Source organism: Heloderma suspectum, chromosome 1 (genome assembly GCF_057233095.1).
Source record: "Heloderma suspectum isolate Gila_16-S chromosome 1, 16-S_ref, whole genome shotgun sequence".
In the NCBI taxonomy this organism is placed as follows: Eukaryota; Metazoa; Chordata; class Lepidosauria; order Squamata; family Helodermatidae; genus Heloderma; species Heloderma suspectum.
Genome location: NC_139458.1, coordinates 214,266,903 through 214,290,024, shown reverse-complemented (window position 1 = coordinate 214,290,024; position 23,122 = coordinate 214,266,903). Strand labels below are relative to the sequence as shown.

Below are 23,122 nucleotides of genomic sequence, written 5' to 3'. Positions count from 1 at the left end.
CAGACACTACAACAAGCTACACCCGGGCAGTGATTATGGAAATCATGCTGTAATTTAAATACGCCACCGTGGCTTATTTTGGTTGTGCACCCAGGTCATTGTATCTTTGTGGAGATGTCTTCAAGTTACTTGGTTCTTTTTTTAAAAAGCAGGAAGAAGTAGGTACATGGATGGGGTGGAGAAGGGGTTGCCAGCAACAACATCTTAAGAACCTTTTGATCATCCCAGGATGTAATTCATCAGCCCAGTGCAGTGCCTCTTTTTCTCTAGTAAGTGGTTAGCCTGGCAAGGGGGAGACAGCTAGATGGCTGTCTTGGTTGTCAGGCATTGAAATCAAGTCATGCTCTTTATTACTGCAAGGCAGTCCAGTCTACAGGATTGGGTGGTCCATCAGAATTTGTATTTTTAAAAGGTCTAAGCTTAAATTTACAATGTACATAAAGTTCTAAAAGTGGTTAGATGGGGGAGCATTGCTGTTTGTCATCTAAAAAGAACAGTACTTGGTCAAACTGTGTTTATGCTTACTTAAAACTGTTTCTTAAATATATAGCCTTCATTGGCATAAGAACACTTGATTGATTTATGCCCACCTGCCTTGATTTCTTTGAGCTGCAATGTGAACTGCAGAATTTACTCTATGCTTATCACATTTGTACTTTGGCTTTTAGCATAGGACTTAGGCAGTCTATTTGCGTTCGTTTTAGTCTAGCTGTCACGGTGTTTAATTCAGTGGAGAAAAATTACTCTGAGCCGATGACAAACTGTCTCTTAAATGCCTCCAGAGAGTATTTATTGCTAACAAAGGAACATAGCTACAAACCCTGCAACTTCGCCTCAAACGCAGAAAACAAAACCTTATCTATAGTTCTGTTTGCCAGAGAAACGTAAGCGATAACCTTTTGTTTGTGCAGATACATACCTAATACGGCTGAGAGGTGAGGATGGATGAAATGTCTGGTTCTATCTTTCATGACTGTTATGCTTCAAACTAATTGGCAGTGGGAAAGATATAGAAACACATGGCAAGCTCCCCGTGAGACCAAGGTCCTTACTCTGGTTAGATGTAATGTCTCCAAACCCTCCCTGATCCAGTAGACAAAAGTCCACTCTGGATAGATAGATTGATCGATCGATCACTATCATTTTGTAGAAGAGGGGGAAAAAACCCTAAGGTTGACTGTAAGAAAAAATCCACAACCCAGATTAGTGTGTAATACCCTTGTTAGGACAACCAAAACATCACCAAAAATGTGCAAGCTTTTGAGATGGAGATTTCCATCAGACAAGATGTTACAAAAAGTAGGTTTGGGAGGGAAGGGGAAAGGGGAGAGCAAAAAGTTGACTTAATGGTGGTCAGTGTCTGCATGTTCAGAGTACCAAGATGAATTAGGGGTGACATTGTAATTATCATCCAGAAGAGGTACCGCCTTGTCCTTTTATCCTTCTTTCCTTTTGTTTTTTATATGTATATTCCACTGCTCCATCTAATAGTCTCAAACAACAACAATTAAAAAAAAACCTCACCATAAACTTAATTTTAAACCGTTTTTTGAAAACGCCCCCCCCCCCCCGTACCTACACCCTTAACATAGCAGTGGAACAGAAATCAAGACCACAAACCAAGAGAAACTGCTTAAGGCTGCAATCTTATACATTCTAAACACTTACCTGGGAGTAAGTCCATTGAACTCAGTGGGGCTTACCTTCCCCAACCTGGTGCTCTCCAGATATGTTGGACTACAACTCCCAAGATGGGAGTTATAAACAGGTTGGGGAAGGCTGTCTTACAATGCAATCCTATATGTGTCTACTCAGAGGTAAGTGCCCCTGAGTTCACAGGGACTTACTCCCAGGTAAGTGTGTATAGGATTGCTTCTAAATAATAATTTTACCATATCCAGAAAAAAAAGACAATTTCTTCAGTGTTTTGACCAGTTTCAGGACTTTCTCAACAGGAATGATTAATGGTGAGTCAGTCGGAGACCCAATGCTGTCTTGCAGCAGTTTTTACATTTTCTACCTTGGGGAATCCTTTCCATATTGACATATTTCTTGGCAAAACCCTGCAAATGCAAAACTTGCCTAGGAACTTAGGTCAGTGGAACTTTTAGGAATGTAAATGAACTACAGATCTGAGTGTTTGCCCATTTTAAGCAACCACTCAGAGTTTTCCTTTTTTAGACAGGCTTTTAATGATTACCAGAGGGGTATCTGTTGCAGCAAAAACAACAAAGTGCTGGCTGGGGCATGCAGGGAGTTGTAGGACTTTTTTCTGTCTAAATGTGCATAGGATTGCACCCTTGAAAATAAAACATTTATTATGGCATAAACTTTCATGGACACTGTCCACTTCATCAGATGCATGAAGTGTTAATCTCAAATTGGCAGATTTATATACACGTGCTGGAAGGGTGGGGGTGGGGGATGTAAACTGTGTTGGCAGAGAAAAGTGAAATGCAGAAAGTACAGACAGTAATAATTACCTTAATGGCTGCCATTCACAAAATGTTCTTAGGTGATAACACAGAAATCATTGCTGTGGTGAGCCAATTAACATATGGAGTGTGATTAAAAACAAACAAACCGTTGTCCTTATTCAAACCACAGGAAATTCCACCTTAAGTCCCAGGACAGTCTGTCAATGACTGTAACGTGGCTTTTTTTTTCAAACAAAGGAATCACAAAGTCAGATAACAATTCATGAAGAGTTTCAACTCTATTTCCACCCTATATCAGGAACCTACAGATCACTACACATACTTACATGCTTCTAGCTTCCACACAAAATACACCACAAAATCCATTGTCTACAGCCAAGCCCTGTGATACAGCTGCATCTGCTCAGACTTGTCAGACAGAGACTCACAGATTAAGGATTTAAATCAGGCATTTCTGAGAATACAGTACTTGCCCAATGAAGTAAAAAACAGATCAACAGGGCCAGGCTGGTAAACACAAATAATCTACTATGGGATAGACCCAGAACAGAAAACAACAACACCACTAGTCACCAACACAGAGTCACCAACTCTGTTAACTCCAAACCCCTAAACTAGTATCTCCTCCAAACCTATGCTAAAGTTTTGTGTAAATTTTGTGCCGCCACCCACAACTCTGTACTGATACATCACATGTGGTTTTGTAGTTAACACACACAAAAACCAGCATTGACATATCACCTCCAAACCCATGCCAAAGTTTTGTGCTGATTTTGTGCTCTTTTGTACGACAAGTCCTGAGTTTTGAGCACCACGAAAAGTGTGAATTTATTTATTTATTGAATTTCTTAATTGCCCATCTGGCCGGTCACGCAGCCACTCTGGGCGATGTACAGCAATACAATTTTAAAACAATAAAATTCTACTTTAAAACATCATATTTCAAAAAATACCCTAACCCACCCCAAATGTCTGCCTGAACAACCACGTTTTTAATGTGTGGTGGAAGCTCATTAAAGAGGGGTATGGCTGAGTTCCCTAGGGAGGGAGTTCCACAGAGTGGGGGCCACCACAGAGAAGGCTCTCCCCCTTGTCCTCACCAGCCTGGCTGTCCTGGCTGATGGGACAGAGAGAAGACCATCCGAAGCTGATCTTGTTAAGCAGCCTGTCTGGTGTAGCTGGAGGCGCTCTTTAAGATAGGCTGGGCCAGAACCATATAGGGTTTTAAAGGTCAAAACCAACACCTTGAATTGGCCTGGAAAACAACTGGTAACCAGTGCAACCCCTTCAGCACCAGAGTGATGTGATCACGCCGGCGGCTGCCTTTAATCAGACGAGCTGCCGCGTTCTGTACCAGCTGCAGCTTCCGAACCGTCTTCAAGGGTAACCCCACAAAGAGCACATTACAGTAGTCTAGACGAGAAGAGACCAGGGCATGTACTACCAATGGGAGCAGATGGTCAGGAAGGTAGGGACGCAGCCGCCATATCGGATGGAGTTGGTACAGCGCTGTCCGGCTCACAGCTGACACCTGAGCCTCCATGGACAGCTGGGAGTCTAAAATGACCCCCAGGCTGCGAATCTGGTCTTTCAAGGGTAGCCATACCCCATTCAACACCAGGTCAACATTCCCCAACCTCCTTTTGTCTCTCACCAAAAGTACCTCGGTCTTGTCAGGGTTCAGCTTCAGCTTATTCCTACCCATCCAGCCACTCACCATCTCCAGACATTTGGACAGGGATTCTATGGCCAACCTTGGTGAAGATTTAAAGGAGAGGTAGAGCTGCGTGTCATCCATGTATTGATGACACCACACCCCAAACCTCTTGATGATAGCCCCCAGCGGCTTCACATACAGTCAGGGCCAGAAATATTGGAACAAGGATAACTGTTTTGGTGGTTGGCCTCTGTACACCACCACATTGAAGATGAAAGGAAACACACCCAGATGGGAGCGAAGTCAGGACTTTCAGCTGTAATTCAAGGGGTTTGACAAAAGTGGGGCACTAACCATTCAGGAAGGACAGCCAGTGGCATACACACACACCCATCATTGGTGGCTCATAAGTAATGGAACAAACCAACATCATTCCAAACCTAAGGATCGCCTTTAATACCTGGATGAAATTCTTTTGCAGTCAATGACTGCCTGAAGTCTGAAACCCATGGACATGACCAAATGCTGAGTTTCCTCCCTTGAGATGCTTTGCCAGGCCTTTACTGCAGCTGCCTTCAGCTGCTGCTTGTTTGTGGGTCTTTCTGCCTTCAGTCTTGTCTTCAGGAAGTGAAAAGCATGCTCTATTGGGCTGAGATCAGGTGACTGACTTGGCCATTGAAGAACATCCCACTTCTTTGCCTGGAGAAACTCTTGGGTAGCTTTTGCTGTATGTTTTGGGTCATTATCCATCTGCAATATGAAGCGGCGACCTATCAGTTTGGCAGCATTCGGCTGAATCTGAGCAGAAAATATAGCCCTATACACTTCAGAATTCTGCTGCTTTTATCAGCAGTCAGGTCATCCATAAACACCAGTGACCCGGTTCCATTGGCAGCCATACCTGCCCATGCCATAACACTGCTTCCACCATGTTTGACAGATAATGTGGTACGCTTTGGATCATGAGCTGTTCCTTTCCTTCTCCATACTTTTCTCTTCCCATCATTCTGGTACAAGTTAATCTTGGTTTCATCAGTCCAAAGAATCTTATTCCAGAACTGGGCAGGCTTTTTTAGGTGTTTGCTGGCAAAGGCTAATCTGGCCTGTCTGTTTTTGAGCGTTATCATTGGTTTGCACCTTGCTGTGAAGCCTCTGTATTTACATTCATAAAGCTGTCTCTTGACTGTAGATGTTGACAGTGACATGCCTACCTCCTCAAGAGCATTCTTGACCTGGCTAGATGTTGTGAAAGGGTTCCTCTTCACCATGAGCAGAATTCTGCGGTCATCCACTTTAGTTGACTTCCGTGGTCTTCCAGGCCTTTTGCTGTTGCTGAGCTTGCCAGTTAATTCCTTCTTTTTCAGGATGTTCCAAACTGTTGTGTTGGCCACTCCCACTGTTTTTGCTCTCTCTCTGATGGGTTTATTTTGTTTCCTCAGCCTAATGATGGCCTCCTTCACTCGCATGGACACCTCTTTGGACCTCATGTTGGGAGTTCCAGTGAACAGTTACCAAATGCAAATGTAACACTCAGAACCACCTCCAGGCCTTTTCTCTGCTTGATTGGTCATGGGGTACCCAGGAAACAGGCCACACCTGGCCATGCAGCTGCTTGTCAGCCATTCGTTCCATTACTTATGAGCCACCGACGATGGGTGTGTGTGTATGCCACTGGCTGTCCTTCCCAAGCGGTTAGTGCCCCACTTTTGTCAAACCCCTTGAATTACAGCTGAAAGTCCTGACTTCGCTCCCATCTGGGTGTGTTTCCTTTCAACTTCCATGTGGTGGTGTACAGAGGCCAACTGCCAAAACAGTTATCCTTGTTCCAATATTTCTGGCCCTGACTGTAGATGTTAAATAGCATCGGGGAGAGGATGGAACGCTGCGGCACCCCACAAGTGAGCGGCCAGAGGTCTGAAACCTCCTATCTCAGTGCTACCCTCTGGTACCTGCTGGAGAGGAAGGACTGAAACCACTGTAATACGGTGTCTCCAGTGCCCAACCCCTCCAGGCAGTCCAGGAGATACCGTGGTCAACACTATCAAAAGCCGCTGAGAGGTCAAGGAGAACAAGGAAGGAGTATTCACCCCTATCCAAGGCCCTCGTCATATCATCCACCAAGGCCTTTCTGTCCCATGCCCAGGCCTGAAGAACAATTGAAATGGATCTAGATAATCAGCTTCTTCCAAGTGTGCCTTCAACTGCATCGCCATCACCCGCTCTATCACCTCGCCCCAAAATGGCAGATTTGAGACTGGGCAAAAGTTGTTCAAAACTTGGGGATCCAGGAAGGGCTTTTTTAAAAGCGGTCTTATCACTGCCTGCTTGAGAACTGATGGCATCACTACCTCCTCGAGGGAGGCGTTCACCACCACCCTGCTCCCCTCACCCAGCCTCTCTCTACAGCTCATAATGAGCCAAGATGGGCAAGGATCAAATAAGCAGATAGTTGGCCTCACAGATGAAAGCACCTTGTCCGCTTCATCAGAAGGAAGAAGCTGGAACTGATTGAACAAAACCGGTTTGCCACAGGCCGCCTCTTGCTCGCTAACTGTATCCATGGCGCACAGAATAACGCCCCTAATCCAATCAATTTTATCCGCAAAGGGCCTTGCCAAGGCCTCACAGGAGGCCTTAGAATGCTCCAGCGGTTCCGGAGCAACTGGACCGACCAGGCTCCGGACCACCTGGAACAGCCTCCTGGGACAGCACTCTGCAGATGCGATAGAGGCAGCATAATATTCCTTTTTTGCTGCCTTCCCTGCCACATGATAGGCTGAAGATACAGCTCTAGCCCATGTCTGATCGTCTTTGGAGCAAGACTTCCGCCACCGGCACTCTAGCTGTCTCACCTCCTGTTTCAGAGCTCGTAACCACGGATTAAATCATGGTGCAGTCCAAGCCCTGTTCAGGGGGAGAGGGCATTTCGGAGCTACCCAATCTAATGCCCCAGTGATTGCAACATTCTACCCACCCACCAGAGTCTTGACCAAATGGCCGTTTGTGTGTTCCAGAGAATCCCCAAGCGCGTTCAGGAATCCATTCGGATCCATAAGACGCCTGGGGTGGACCATTTTAATGGGCCCTCCACCCCTGCGGAGGGTTTGTGGAACTGAGAAGTCCAACATCACCAAATAGTGATCTGACCATGACAAGGGGGTGGTGGATATACCGCCAACTTCCAATCACTCCCCACTTCTCCATAAACAAACATGGGTGGGCCCAGTTGGAATATGGTGCATCTCCCAGGAAGCCATGGTCCCCATGAAATCCTGAGGTGCCCCTGTGAGGACAGCCTCTGAATGTACATTGAGGTTCCCCAACACCAATAAGTTAGGGGACTGTACACGCACATTGGAGACCACCTCAAGCACTTCAGCCAGGGAGTCAGTCATGCAGCGGGGTGGGCCGTACACGAGCAGAATCCCCAGACTGCCCTTTGGGCCCAACCTCCAGTACATGCACTCAGCAAATTTGGTCTCCCAGAGAGGGGGTCTGGTGAAGACCAAGCCTCCTGGTAGATAACAACCACTCCCCCTCCCCGATCCCCAGCCCTCGGCTGCTGTGTGTATGAAAATCCGGCTGGACACATGGCAGCAAGAGTTGGAGCAGTGGCCTCAGCCAGCCAGGTCTCCATAATACATGCCAGGTCTGCACCCTCATCCCAGATCATGTCATGGATGACAGATGTTTTTTGGGTAACAGACCTGGCATTGCAGAGCAACAGACGAAGGCCAGTAGATGGAGGCATGCCTCCCCCAGCCATCCTTTGGCTCTGGACAGGCCCAGAACAGGGGACAGATATTACACATCTCCCCCTTGTTCCCCTTACCTGGCATGGCCTTCCCCTAGCGCTTCGCCAGCGCCTGCCGCCCAGCCTCAGTGTGTTCTGGCCCCCAACACTACCCCCACTGCCTCTGTCAGGTGGACACATGCTCCCTTGCCCCTGGCTATCAGGCAGGCTACCCACCCCTAAAAACACAACAGAATCCCCCCCCAAAACCACCCCCCATCAGCAGTTAAACAAAAATCAAAACAATACATCCCCTCACAAATACTTCCAGGCAGGAGTGCACAGGGAGAGTGGCGGCGGCGGCGGCAGGCACACCCGCTTCCCTGGGTGGTGGCTTCTCCTGCAGATCCTGGCTCTCCCAGGCCACCTCAGCCAGCCAGCTTATATATCCCTTCCAGGAGGGAACAGGTGGAGGTGGTCAGTGCAGCTGGCTCAGTACCTGGGGCCTGGTCCCGCAGGGACTGGCGGTCTGCCAAGCAGAAGTCCACAGGGAGAGTGGTGGTGGTGGTGATGGCAGCAGCAGCAGCAGCAGCAGGCACGCCCTTTTCCCTGGGTGGTGGCTTCTCCTGCAGAAAAGTGTGAAAGTAACATACCCTTGGGTGGAGCCTGGCGAATGCTAAAAATCCACACTTTTATATCACCTCTGAACTATGGCAAAGTTTTGTGCTCTTTTGTGCCACAAATCCCGAATTTTGTGCTGCCACCAGAAGTGTGAAAATGGCATGCCCTTAGGTGGTGTAAGAAATTAGAATTAAGATAGGATTTTGTTTCCTGTCTACTAGAATTTGACACGGGCTAGGAGATATGGCTGTCGTGACACAATAAAATGTTGAGTTTGTATGCAAATATATTATTTACACATACAACCAGTTAGAGTGAAATAAAGTACTTTTTATTATAAAGATTCATTCACACACACCTTTCATACTTAATACAGAAATGCAAAGGAAAGAGTTAGGCTTACAACAATTCTGCTGGCAGAGGCCCTGTCCCCTCTCCCAGAAGCTCTTTTAGAGTCAGGTGAGGTTCCTGCCTTCTATCCCATCAGGTAAAACTTTCTTTTATGCCCATAAGTCCTATGCCAGCCTTTAACATACTTGGTATCCATTATCCTATAAGGTTGACTGACTGGTTATTATAAAGTAGTCTAGCTTCATTTAAGCCACTTACTCTAAATCTAAGTGTTTCCCTTCTGAAAACGTCATTGCTGATGTTTTGACTAATTCCAGAGAAATTCGAAAAGTCCCTAACTTCTCCTTAAGCATCCTGTCTCTGTGGTTGGCAATGTATCTAAAAAGGTACATTAACCACAACCCCTTCTCTTAAACTACTCTCATTGCCAAAGTACAAATGACTCTACTACCCCATACAAATATTCCCCTATATTTTACTCTGACACAAGCTAGAACTATTGACCCAATATTTTATCAGGCCTAGTAATATTTGGTTCTCTTAGCTATCATCCTATGCCTATCTTATGCTATATGTGCTGTTCTTATATATATTGCCTATGCTGCTACTTTTGGGAGGTTCATATAGCCGTTTGCCTTAAAATAAGCTCAGTTACAATGCCTTATAAGCTCCAGCAGTGGGGCCTGGCAAATGCTAAAAAGTCTACATTTTCATGTCACCTCTGAACTTGTGCCAAAGTTTGTGCTCTTTTGTGCCACAAATCCTGAGTTTTATGCCACCAGCAGAAGGGTGAAAATGACATACCCTTAGGTGAGGGTCTGGCAAAAGCTAAAAAACACACATTCTCATATCACCTCCAAACCTATGCTAGTTCTGTGTTGCTTTATGCCACAACTCCCAAGTTAAATAGATAGATCTGCAGCAAGCATTCCATTCTCTGTCTTTTCCGAATCAAAGCCTCCAGTTCTACTTATAGAATCTAATGAAGTGAGTTGTAAAACATGACAGCGCATGCTAATTTATTAAGATATCTGAACAACTAAGATAGTTATTTTAAAACGTGAAATGTTCCCCTTATTTACGAGGGAGAAAACCCCATTGAACTCAGCAAGGCTTAAGTAAATAGTAGCAGCACAAAACTTGGGATTTGCAACACAAAACACAACATTTTGACACATGTTTGGAGGTGATATGAGAATGTGGGCTTTTGTCTGTGGTAACTTCTGCATTTGATGCATCAGTACACAGTTGTGGATGGCGACAAAAAACTCAGGAACCAGACCCCGTGGCAGACACTGATGTCAACTCTGTCCCCGTATATCTTCTCTAGCAACACCTTTGCAAGACCTAAGAATACCATCCACAACATCAGGGGTTCATATTTGCTTATCTTCCAAATTGATATATGTCATTATTTGCCAGCAAAATCCTACTGCATTCTACATAGGATAAATAGGCCAGTCTTTATGCAAAACAATGAATGGATATAAATCTGAAATCAGAATGACAATGTTCAGAAACTGGTGGGGGAACATTTCAACCTCCCAGAGCATTCTGCCAATTACCTTAAGGTGGCCATTCTTGAACAAAGGAATTTTAAAGACAGATAATTTGAAATTGCTGAAGTACAATTCATCAAGGGCACAATCAGCCATGCTGACTGGGGAATGCTGGGAGTTGTGGGACTTTTTCTCTATCTAAACATGCATAGGATCGCACCACAAAAAAAATATTTCTTGTGATTTGAATAAGGACAACTTTTTTTTATTACACTACGTATGTTAGTTTGCTAACCATTGCAATGATGTCTGCATTATCACCCAACAAGCCTTTGTGAATGGCAACCATGAAAGTAATAATCACTGTATGCAATTTTTGCATTTCAGTTCCCTCTGACAACACAGTTTATATTCCCCCCCACACCCAAGGCATGTGTATATAAATCTGCCAATTTGAGGTTAACATTTCATGCACCTGATTAAGTGAATAGTGTCCACCAAAGCTTATGCCAGAATAAACTTGTTAGTCTTTAAGCTGCCACAACATTCTTTGTCGTTTTTATGATTAATTCTCTTTTGCTAATACTATTTTAATTTTTTTAAAAAAAACTTTTTATTCTATTTTTTATCTTTATAAAATAAATTTATCAAGAAATTTATTTATTTATCAAGAAATTAACAGTACCAACAACCTAGTCATTATCTACAGTTTCCAACAACACAGTATTCTTAGGAGGACACAGCAATAACGAAAAAGAACAGAAGAAGGAAAAGGAAGAAGAAAGCAAAAAAGAAAAAATATTAAAAAGTTACTTAAAAGCATTAAATTTACACTCCATTACACACAAACTTCAAGTTTTGTTCTACATAAAGCTATACCTATAACTTTGCCAATATTACAATTCAGTACAGCATAGATAATCACCCTTACATTTCAGTATCATATCATCAGTCTTATAGCAAAGGAGTAAGCATACAGTTAATTTCCAATGACCATATATTGCCCTTCAGTTAACATATAATAGTAAAGCTTAACAATTTAGCCAGCCAAAAATATTACTAATCAAAGTATCATAATAATGATAGTAATAATAAAAAGGAAGGAAATTAAAAAGGATTTGAAATAATAACAAATCACTAATATATTTTATACTATATATTTTAAATAGTAAGGGCAAGATGGATGGATGATATTCTGGAGGTGACGGGCTCGACCTTGGGGGAGCTGGGGGTGGCGACGGCTGACAGGATGCTCTGGCATGAGCTGGTCCATGAAGTCACGAAGAGTCGGAAGCGACTGATTGAATAAACAACAACAAAAATCATTTCTAAATCTATATATGAATGTGTACATATCCATACACACAAACAGGAATTTTATTATATAGCATATCATGTCTAATATAAAAAAAAGGAAGTAAGAAAAGGAGAAAAAAGAAAAAGGGGATGTATGTAAACTGTCCTCTGCACTGGCATGCTGCTCAAACCTTGAAGCCCAAACAAATCCGAAGAACAATAATAGTTGAAAAGTTCCCAGCTCATGAGGCTGGGGAAGATGTCTCCCGTGCTTTATTTTGAGCACCAGCTAGCCAAGCCTCCGCCATCTCATGATTTAAAAACTTTTCTATCTGGCCTTCAAAAAGAATGCAAAATATAGCAGGGTATTTGATATGATATTGCAGATTAATTTGTCTTGACTGAGTTCTCGCCTTGGTAAATCGCCTTCTTTTGTCAGTGATTTCTTTAGTGTAATCCGGAAATAACATAACTTTGTCTCGTGTTGGCCACCCAAAAAGTTCTCCCACTTCTCTTGCCAAATGCAAAATATGATTTTTTGTGGAGACTCTTGCAAATTGAACTATAACAGTATAGGCAGTCCCTTTGATGCCACAAACTGGACCTGGAACATGGTATGCATGCTCAATATCAAGTAGATAATCAGATGTCAGAGTGAGTAGCTCATGCAGAAATTTATCCAGTAATTTAGACAGACTTATATCAGCAGGCAGATCTTTGACACCAAGGATACGCAGGTTCGCTCTATGAGTATATGCCTCCAGTTGGGAAATTTTAGCAGACAGGATATTATGAGAGGCATGCATAGCCGTTTCTTGTGCAGACACCTGGTCTTGCAGAGCATTAACCTTCTCCACCTTTTGCAAAGAACTATTAATTAAATCCACAGCCCCTTGAAGATTAGTAATAGAATCTTGGAGTAAGTATAATTACAAACAAACTGTCACTTAGACAGATTTCGCAGGTCCTCAGATATTGTTGGTATTTTCAATTCATAAATACTAACTAAAATTGGAGCTCATCAGCCCTGAGGTTTCCTAATTAAATAGGAGTTTCAAAACAGCTTTGAGTAGATGATGCTCCAGAAAACTAACCTTACAGTCCAGCCCTTCTGCCACTCCACAAAAGGAGTTGTTCTTCTAAGATCTTATCCAGATGGTACTCTAGCTTCCCCTTTTAATCCCAGGGGAAGATGAAAAGGTTATTCAACCTTTTAAAAGCTGTTTGAGGAGGCGACCTGCAGAGCCTCCGCAGGACGCTTGCCAGGGCGACATGGCTCTGACCGGAAGTCTTCCTTGCTAATACTATTTTAATGCTGACTTAGTTTCATTTTGTCTGTTTTGTTGTGATTTTATTTGTATTATTTTTATTTCTACCCTTCTTTGAGAATCTGTCAGTTTGAAAGGCAAGCTATACGTTGCCTAAATATACCATCTGTGATCTCCTTAACCTTGATGGCTTGAAACACCAGGATCCTTTAATAAGCATTGGCTTGTACCATACTGGGGATTTTCTTTTTATTGCTGTGCTTGATCTATTGGTGTTACTTTCCAGCATTTTCAGGAAATACTTCTTTCCCTTGACTCCCAACCCACTGAAGATTTACTCCTTAGGCTGGAGTCCTATACACATTTATCTGTGGATAAGGCCTATTGAACTCAGTGGAGCTTACTTCTGAGTAGACATGGGTAGGATTGCATTGCATGTTCACTAATGAGGATCACCCTCTCTGCACCCCTCCACTTCATTAGAGCAGCCTGCCCCTCCCTGCTGTTGTGAATTTGTTTCTGAATGTTGTTTGTTGCAAACTTTCTTTGTATTTTTTCAAAGAATTTCAAAATCTGTTCCCGTACTGCAGCAAAGCAGCACTGTTTTTGTATGCCAAGTTTTCTTCTGCAGAACCATGTTGCAATGCAGTTTCTCAAGATCTAAACTGATTTCGTAATGTGAATAAATGATAGTGTTCGCCAGTGCTCCTTCACGAAAACTACAACATTGAACTAAAATGTCGTGTCTGAATTGACCTCCATCTGATCTTGGACATGCTCATAATGTTACCTTTCAAGCACTCAGCCCCTGGATGCAACTGGTTCTGTCCATTAGGTGCGTGATCTTCATGGCACTGAGTGCCCTCTGTTCTCTTTGATTTTGATGAGGGGAGCTTCATAATGCATTTGGAGTGCTATCGTCAGTCATAGGCTTGGGCTATTCTGGTGCTTGCTTCCATCACAAACGAACAAGGCATCTTTCCACAATAAATAGGAGTTCCATAAAAATAAAAAAACCAGCAAAATTAGGCAGGCCTTAGTTTTTAAGGCTTTATCCCAGTCCCAGTTTCCATGGTAATGGGAGTAGGCATGCTTTTCTTATGTTATTCTCCTGCTGATCATGTGCTTTATTGTAGTCTGCATGTATTGGTTGCATTTCATCACACACACACAGAGAGAGAGAGAGAGAGAGAGAGAGAGAGAGAGAGAGAGTTCTTGCAGAACTAAATTGTAGGAAATCTTGCGATGTTGTGGCATATGTGTCATTTGAGAGGCAAATTTGTGTGCGTGTTTGCATGTTGGTGTGTGCTGCTTGTTTATTTAAATAATCTTTGCAAATGTACATTACATTGATGAAAATAAGATACATGGTTCCAAATTATTGGTATAATGCTAATGTTCTTTTAAAAACACATAAGCTACATGATGATAAATCTATCTTCTTGTTGTCTGCCTCTCCATATGCAAATATAATTGGTAGGTTTATCCAGACGTGCAATTTCCCAAACTTTTGAGTGCCAGTCATACATGTTTGGAGCATATTTCTTCTTCCAATAACACACTGAATTTTTAAAATAGTGCTTAACAAATATATGATGAATTTTAACTCCCCTCCCCTGCCTTTCTCATTGGAGGAGCAAACTCTGGATCCAACCCATAGTTGGTGGACCATGGTTTATCTAGAAAGTAATCAAAGAAAAATGAGGCAAAACTAACAGGTGTTGGCTAATCAAATCTAAAGTTCCATTGAAATGCCACTGTTACACCAAATTTAGAATGAAATCATTTGGATTTTATGTTAAAGCTGAAGAATTTTGTGAATGGGTATATAAACCTTGTATCTGGGAAGTTTCAAACTTTGTATTAGCATTTGTCAGCACTTTGGGATAAAATGGAAATAACAGGATTCCACAAAGATGGTGTGTATTAATTTACTGCTGGAATCACCTCTAGAGGCACCACTTCTTTTGTAATCATACTTGACCAGTAATAGTTAGATTTAATATAATAGTTAATATACTATACTGTATAATAATATACAATAATAGTTAAAACTGTATATTAAACCATTTTAAAGAGCTTCCAGCAGTATCCCTCAGCATCCAAAGAAGAGAGCTTATGTCTTAGGGGCAGTGGGTGCAGTTCTGTGATTCAGAGTAAATACTTCCAATAAGGAATTGTTGAGTGAAGCGTAGCTTGAGGAATTCAGTTTTTGCTCATTGCAATAAGAACTGACCTCATTTGCATCTCCTGGACTAATGGGTGGATCACATTAGCAATCCTTTACACACTTACCTGGGAGTAAGTTTCATTAGACATGTGAAGGGTTGCACTGCACATCCACTAATGAGGATGACCGCATTTCCTTAGAGCAGACTGCCCCCATCTCCTTGCTGTCATGATTTTGTCTCCAGATGTCATTAGTTATCCACTGGCTTCTGCGCTTCCTGATTTTTCCAATGCAATTCTCTGCTCAAAGAGTACATCAAATACATTTAAACACGTATATTTTGAGAGAAAATGCATTTAAAAGCACGTATTGACATTTTTAAATGCACCTTTTAAAAATAAATCGCAGATTGATGCAGAAATAGGGTGGAAAGGTCTTATAAATGAACACCTGCAAAAGTGACATAGACCAGAAATAGACTGATTCATCCATCACTAGTGTAGAAGTGTTCAATAACATGTTTAAAAGTTGCTGACTCAAATTTCAGCTCCACCATGAATTTATTGGGTGATAAAGCAGACATTCTATTTCTTAGCGATCATCTAACTCCATCTGTAATACAGGGATTATGCTTTCCACCTTACAGGAGTGTTGTAAGAATTAACTGCAATAATGGCCTGGTTTGCATGATTGCAGGGTGATTAACAAGCTACTGCGGCTTGTTAACCACCCTGCTCCGAATGTGATCATTAGCTTGTAGGTGAATGTGATCATTAACTTGCCGATGCAGCTTCTTGTGTCATATTAACCCCATAAGAGTCGCTTGTGATTTGTAACCAACTCCAACAAGCCACCCTCACCAGCTTTGCACAATACAAGAAGTTGTGCTGGCAAGGGTAATTCCACATATCCGGCTGGCATGAGCTGGTTGGTTAACAAGCTACTGTGGGTTGTTAACCACTCTGTGATGATGCGAACCATATCACTGGGGCAGGTCGCACGTAACAACAAGCCACTGTGGGGTGATTTCCCCGCAGGGCTTTTTGTTGCGTACCTGCTGACATTTTTTAAATGCAAGCCATTGCGGGGAGCACCCGGCAGCTTGTCATTATGTGCAAACCTGGCGAGGGTAGGTGGCTGGGGTAGTTAACAAACCACCCAGCAATCCTACAACAGAGCATGAGTTCTGGGTGGTTTGTTAACCACCCCAGCCAGCCACCCTTGCCAGGTTCACATGGAGCAATAAGCCATGACCAGCATGGGTAATTAGTTAAATCTACCAGCACACACGGGGGTGGTTAATAATCCACCATGACTTATTGACCACCCTTGTGTTGTGTGAAGCAGGTCAATATGTAAGGTATTTTGAGTACTTAGAAAAATTGCTATATAAACATTAAATAGTAACTGCAGTGTGAATTTCCAAGTTGCTCCACCACAGTTCCATAATGTGCAGGATAGCTGTACCAGTGAGAAATGCACATTGAAGAGATAAGCAAAACAAGAGCAGTTAAATCGCAATGGAACTAGCTGTATGTGTTGACATTGCACATAGTTAACACTGAAGTTACTGTTCAGGTGGATACGGTGAAAGTGGATGAAGGGGTACAGTCTCAGCTGCAGAAGATTTGCTGTATTAATTCTTCCTATGAGAGAAAGAAATAGCCGCCCATAATGTTATAAAGGCAGATTGCATTACTTTATCATTATCCAAAATAATGCTTTAAAATTTGAGGCAGAGACTGAAGATTTGTTTTCCAATGGAGGCTAAAGAATTTAATGTTTTCACTATCTTACAGGATTTTCCATAGCAATAGCTGTGTTAGTCTGGTGCAGCAAAAACAGCAAAGAGTCTTGTAGCACTGTAAAGACTAACAAATGTTATTAGGGCATAGGTTTTTGTGGACTACAGTCCATTTCATTAGATACATGAAGTGTGATCCTCTTTTGTTAGGGGGTGTGTGTGTGTGTACACACACACATGGGTATAAAGGGAAAAATATAAAGGCTGGAGTTGCACAGCAATGGAATGCAAAAAGTAGTGTTTGAGGCATTCAATTACAGCTTGAATGTATGCAAAATGCCCTTCACAGCAGCAGTAACTAGTGATAACACAATCATTTTAGTGTGCCTGACACCTGTAGAGGGAGAGGAAACTATTGTCTCTGTTTAGATCCAACTGAATAGAATTGAACATTTTGATAAGTTCCCATTCAGCAGTTTCACAGTGGAGTTTCCCTTTGAAGCTCCTTTGTTCAATATGGCCATCTTAAAATAAGTAATAGAGTGTCCTGGTAAGTTGAAGTACTCTCCTACTGGTTTATGGATATTGCTATTTCTGATGACAGATTTGTGTGCATTTTTTATTCTGTGTACAGACAAACAAGCTAGTTGCTTTACACCTGCATGTGTGTATATGTGTGCGCTCCCATGCATGCAACAAACACACGCACCCCTCTGGCAACTGCGATCACTCTCCACGAATCTGATAAAGTGGACTCTAGTCCATGAAATCTTATGCTATAGCAAAATTTGTTAATCTTTAAAGTGACACAGAATGTTTTGTTATCTCACAGAAAGTCTCAAAGAAGATTTTGTATTTTGAATACTATGCAAATACTTACTACTACTTTTTCTTTTTTTTCAAGAATTTTCCCCAGGGAATATCTTTTTCAGCAGATCCACCTGTATTCCCTGGCTGACCTCCAGCAGGTAAGTGACTTCAGTTTGTCCAGATACTCTGTGTGTGTGTGTGTGTGTGTGTGTGTGTATCTCCAGCTCAGATTTTCTCAAGCTATGTCTTGGTGAGCTTTCCTAGGCCAAGAAGAAAATATTTCAAGCCTTCCCCAAATAACAGCTAAGACAATATCTTAGTTGTAGCTTGCTTATTTTTACCCATTAGTTATAATTCTTTATTACTATTAACATGGGTGTCTGCAGAAATAATTCAGGGGGTGGGGGCAGGGTCTGTGACTTGTAACTACAGGTTGTTGACTTGACTATTTGCAGTCTTTATGCAACTCAACCCCAGACACCATTACATGGTGCTGAAGAGAAGCAACAAGAAACAGTGGTAGGCCGTGCCTGTTGGTGAGTGTATGGGATTATACAGTAACTTCTAACAAACTGCTTTATTTGTCCATTTAACAATAACAGAGTAAGGCACTAGGAAGACATACAGCTTCAATTTGTCCATTGAACAATACTGTAGGACTCTAAACCAAATTAAAAACCCCTAAGGCTGCTGAACTGTAGACTGGAAGGTCGGCAGGTCAGCAGTTCGAGACCCGAGTGCTGCGTGACGGAGTGAGCTCCCGTCTTCAGTCCCAGCTTCTGCCAACCTAGCAATTCGAAAGCAAGAAATTGCAAGTAGATAAATAGGTACCGCCTCGGCCGGAAAGGTAACAGCATTCCGTGCACCTCGGTGTTCAGTCATGCCGGCCACATGACCACGGAAGCGTCTTCGGACAGCGCTGGCTCTTCGGCTTAGAAACGGGGATGAGCACCGCACCCTAGAGTTGGACACGACTGGTTGGGGACACCTTTACCTTTTTTTTAAGGCTGAATTTCACACATTTTACATGGAATCTGCCTTGGCTGTGGTGAATGCCAGACATGAGGTCTGAAACTAGCTAGACGTTTTTTGTTAATGTTTGTCTGTCCATAACATAATGGAAATGCTCCCCTTGCTTTCCTTTGCAGACAATGATTTTTTAAAGTTAGAAGAAAATGCAGAATGAGCCAAAGCCTTTTTGGGAGGGTCCTTAACTGAGTAAGACTGAAGAGGATAAATGTCTGTTGGGCAAATGTGCTAGCATGCTTGATAAGAGTCTTACAAATGAGAGCTAATATAAGAGGTTGAGCTGTGAGCTAGGAAGAGCCTAGTTCAAATCTCATCTCTGAATTCCATACGGTGCCTCAGGCAGGGCAACCATTTTGTTAGATTCAGCTCTTCATCTGTAACTTGGAGATCATCATATTGGCCCATCTTGCATGGCTGTTGCAGAGGTTTCTGAAACCAAGTGTTCGGGTTGATCAAGATGCATGATACAAAATGCTCCAAGTTGCTTATTAAATGTTTTACTGTCCGTATTGTGGAAGTGGCTTGTGATGGCCTCCTCTCCACATGGGTTGTGATATATGAAGCACTCTGTAGGGAAGGGGTGGGCAACGTCTGGGGCTTGAAGGGCCATGTTCCCCCCACACCCAGGAACCCTGTGGGGACCACATCCTTCCCCTGATGGCAGCGGAAGTGGCTGCTGCTGAAATTCCAGTGATTCTGCTGGGAAACAGGGCATGTGGGGAGCCTTGTTTCCCAACAGAACTGGGTTCCCAGCAGCAGTTGAGAGTCCCATTCTGCAGAGAGACAGGGAGCATGAGGGGAGCCATCACCGCACGCCTTGTTTTTCTGCCGAATGAAAGATTTATGAGGTGGGAACAAACTCACCCCTAAAAGGTATGGCCAGAGAGAAAGTCTGTGATACTTTCTGTACAAGCCAGTGCTTTGTTCTTTAAATCAGGCGTGGGCAGATATCAGGGTTGTTGGAGCTACTTTATATTTTACTAGAACCCTGAGATCTGCCAACCAGAGCCAGATGCAAAAAAAAGACATAAAGACCAAAGTCCCACTGAGCACATTCTGAGCCGAGGAAGTTGTTTTCAGTAACAGAACCGAACAGAGGTCACAGCCCTTTCACACCAAAGTACACTCCTGGTAGTGGTTTCCCCAAGCTTTCTTCATCTCAGCAACATAATTTGGGTGGGGAAAATCATTTTCTTGTTGCTATTGTAAAGTAATTGGGAGTCAGAAACCCTTCCCAGCTGATTACAAATCACCCAAAGATCTACCAGTAGATCCCAGTCTACCTTTTGCCCAGCCCTGCTGTAAATAAGCTTCTGAATAGCAAGCGGCTTCAATTGGGAATGTCTGCTTCCCCAGATGCCAGTGTGTTAAGCTCCAATGCCTTGTGAGTTGCTTAGCTCCAAATATTGATAGTGAAGTTTAAGAAGCAATCAGCAGCTTCTCAAATTGTTCTTGGGAGGGGCCAGGGAGGTGGCAGTGGCGGTGTGGGGTTGCAAGAGCCATATTACGTTCATTTATTTTGTTGCTCCTTTGACAGATTGCATTGTGCTGATACACATTTACATTATTTCCCTCCCTCGCTGCACCCCAAACCTTTCATCGTGTAATTCAATTACTTTCAGTGCTGCTGGGGTGAGGTTAAATTGGATTTTGCTTTTAATCTGGCCGGATCCTTATTATCAGCCTAGAGCATCTTCCACTCCCCCACCCCCAAACTCATGTCATTACTTCTTAAGTTTGAAATGGGATTGTGTATTTTCTGTCAAAATGAAGGCATCTTACAAAAGAAGGGTTGTACGTCTGAAAAAACAAGACTAGGACCTCCTGGATTCCCCCAGCCAGGCCTTTATTCAGGAAGTGTGGAATTCTGCAATTGAAAAAGAAAATACATTTCAATTAATCCCTAATATTTTTTTAAAGATTCAATAAAGTATGCAAAAAGAATGGTTTTGTGTGATGTTTTTGTAGAATCTGGAGACAATTTTCCTTTTTAGGACACACATTAGAGGAAGTAGGGCAAGAACTCATAAAAATGTGGGTGGGGCAATGCCTACATAAAATCAAAGGGACAGGAAGCTATTGAATGAGACTATGGCCGGCTCTGCTCTGAAGAAGTTCCATTCTCTAACTTGTAGAAAGCTCATAGGATGCTATACTCTCACTCAGGATCAGGGATGACAAACCTTTTTCAGCCAAGGGCCAAATTCCATATCAGAGGAGCTCTCGGGAACCGCATTCCAGTGTTGGCCAAAAGTAAAAGCAGCTGATTGGAGTTAAGTGCTTTCCCCTGCCAAGTACTGCGAAAAGGAACCCTTTTCAGTGCTCTGATTTTAAGAGCATTTTCCTCTGTGGGGGTGGTGGTAGCCAGGGGACGAAGCTGCTGGGCCAGATGGGGAACCTCCACGGGCCTTATCTGGCTTGCGAGCTGGGGGTTCCTAGACTGTAAGAATGTGGACAATAGTGCAGAAACAGGTTCTTCCCCCCGCAAGCCAAAATGCATATAAACTTGCTATTTCCTTAGGATTCCATGGTAGCTGCCAGCTTCTATGTTTGCAGCCAGATTTGGCCCTCACAATTGCAGTCAATATCATGCAGGCATCCAGGCCTTTTTGGTATTGGTCGTGAACATGAGTCAAACCTAATTCATATAAAAAAATTAATGGAACACAACTTAGTCACTAACTTGTCTCATCACTTTCAGTTGGACTTAAACATGACTGACTATTACTAGTTTGGGACCCTTGTCTTTATTGTACTTTTCTGTTAGCACTCTTGCATGAATACTGTTTATCTTTTAAATTTTCTTCAAAAACATCAAATATTTATATTATGTTGATGCTTGTACTATAACAATCTCCTTGGATATATCTACACAGTTTCTTCAGCTTGATCTTGGTTCCACAGATCAATGGATTCCTAAAGTATTTTATTAATTTTTAAATTATCATATATATCCATTATATATTTAGGCTTTACACACTGATGGTCCATAATCTTTCAAGTACAGAATTTTAAAAAGATACAATGTGTTATTAAACAGCTTTTCGTCTTAGCAAAGTATGGCATATGTACCTTGTATCTCTTAAATCATGACAGTGCATCCAATAATTTACTGGAGAACACCATAACAAAAGCGACCTCGGAGAGGAGGGAAAGGGGGTGTTTCTGTGGGCGGAGAGGCAAAGGGACTGGAGAGGCCAGCTTATGAAGCGTCCCCAGGCCTCTCCAGCCTCCTTCCCTCCACCTCCACAGATGGGCAAAAAAACTCATCTAGCCAAAATTCAGAGTGGGGGGAGTGTAGAGATGAAGATCGCTTACGCCACTCCTCCCACTCTGCAGTGGATGCCCGTAAGCCTCCAAGTTCAGAGGCATACAAGCATCGGGATAGGTTTGCGCCTGTAACCAATTTACCTATAGACTATAGCTTGCAGAGCCATTATTGTTCAGAAGTGCCTACTGTCTTCCATTTGGAAGCTACCAATATTTTAGCTGCTGTTAATGTATTCTGAGTTAGTGGGTGAGTTTCATTCTTACACTATCTTTAAATTTAGAATGATTTCTGAATTTAAAGGTAAGGCACATCCTGTTGTGCTAGCAATATATCTACCAATTGTTGTACTGTTTATTTTCAGGCATAAAGTGCTTTTAAGACCATGAGCAGCATCCAACTGTGTCATTCCACTAGCACAAATGTCGTTGCACTAGCAGAAACTAGGTTCTGAACCATGCACAAGATGAGAATCCAACTAAAGATAAGTTTGCACAAGCAGTTCCATATTAATGCTTGCACAGCCACTTGTGCAGCTGGTTGGGCATTATGCTTGTGCAACCACTTGCTCAAGCGTAAGGTGCAACTGCTTGCACAACAGAAGGATTCGGCATAGTTCTGCTAGCTTTATTTGAGTTTGCAGAATGACACCGTTGGATACTGTCCCATATATGCGGTTTCCAGTATGGTTTGGGCCGCAATCCTTACCCACGTACCTGGGAGTAACCTCATTAAATTCAGTGGAACACTTCTGAGTAGACATGTACAGGATGGCATTGCTTATAAATAATAAACCAGCAGTGAATGGTAATATTGCAGGTACCACTTTCTGTAGGTCTGAACATGTAGTTGAATAAGCTTTATATAAGTGGTTATATGTCACGCGTTTTTTCTATTTTAATACCCAAAAAACCAACTTTTCCTTGTGTTGGTGCAGTTGAGGGAATGTGATATGCAAGGTGAATTTAAAAGCTGCAGAATGAACAGGTGTTTTGCTCTAGGTGCTCGTTTTTGCAGTGTAATTATAGGACAGTCCAAGATCAATCCACTACATAATAGCCTTTAATGCTTGTGTTCTCCATGAATAGAGTAGTATAGTACAAAAGAGAAGGTGTGAAGCAAAAGAAACTTAATTTTGGTAAAGCTGTCCAATTACTACTAATACCGTTTATTCCTCTCATGATTTAAAAAGCACTGTGGGTGCAAATGGGAGTGCCTCAGCAGGCCTGAGCTTTAAC

The 23,122-nt window shown here is 42.7% G+C and overlaps 1 protein-coding gene across 3 annotated transcripts in view; it reads left to right on the top strand.

The window, feature by feature from the left end:
* PLEKHM3 (pleckstrin homology domain containing M3) overlaps window positions 1-23,122 on the top strand; it is a 107,344-nt gene that overhangs the window by 59,944 nt on the left and 24,278 nt on the right. For 2 of the 3 annotated variants that reach the window (XM_084818879.1, XM_084818870.1), the window contains one exon: window positions 17,682-17,745. In XM_084818879.1, coding sequence (XP_084675005.1) covers window positions 17,682-17,745 — 64 coding nt within the window. Of the gene's footprint in view, window positions 1-5,534; window positions 5,787-17,681; window positions 17,746-23,122 lie in introns of those variants that run through there. The other variant, XR_014785595.1, reaches the window with a different exon arrangement.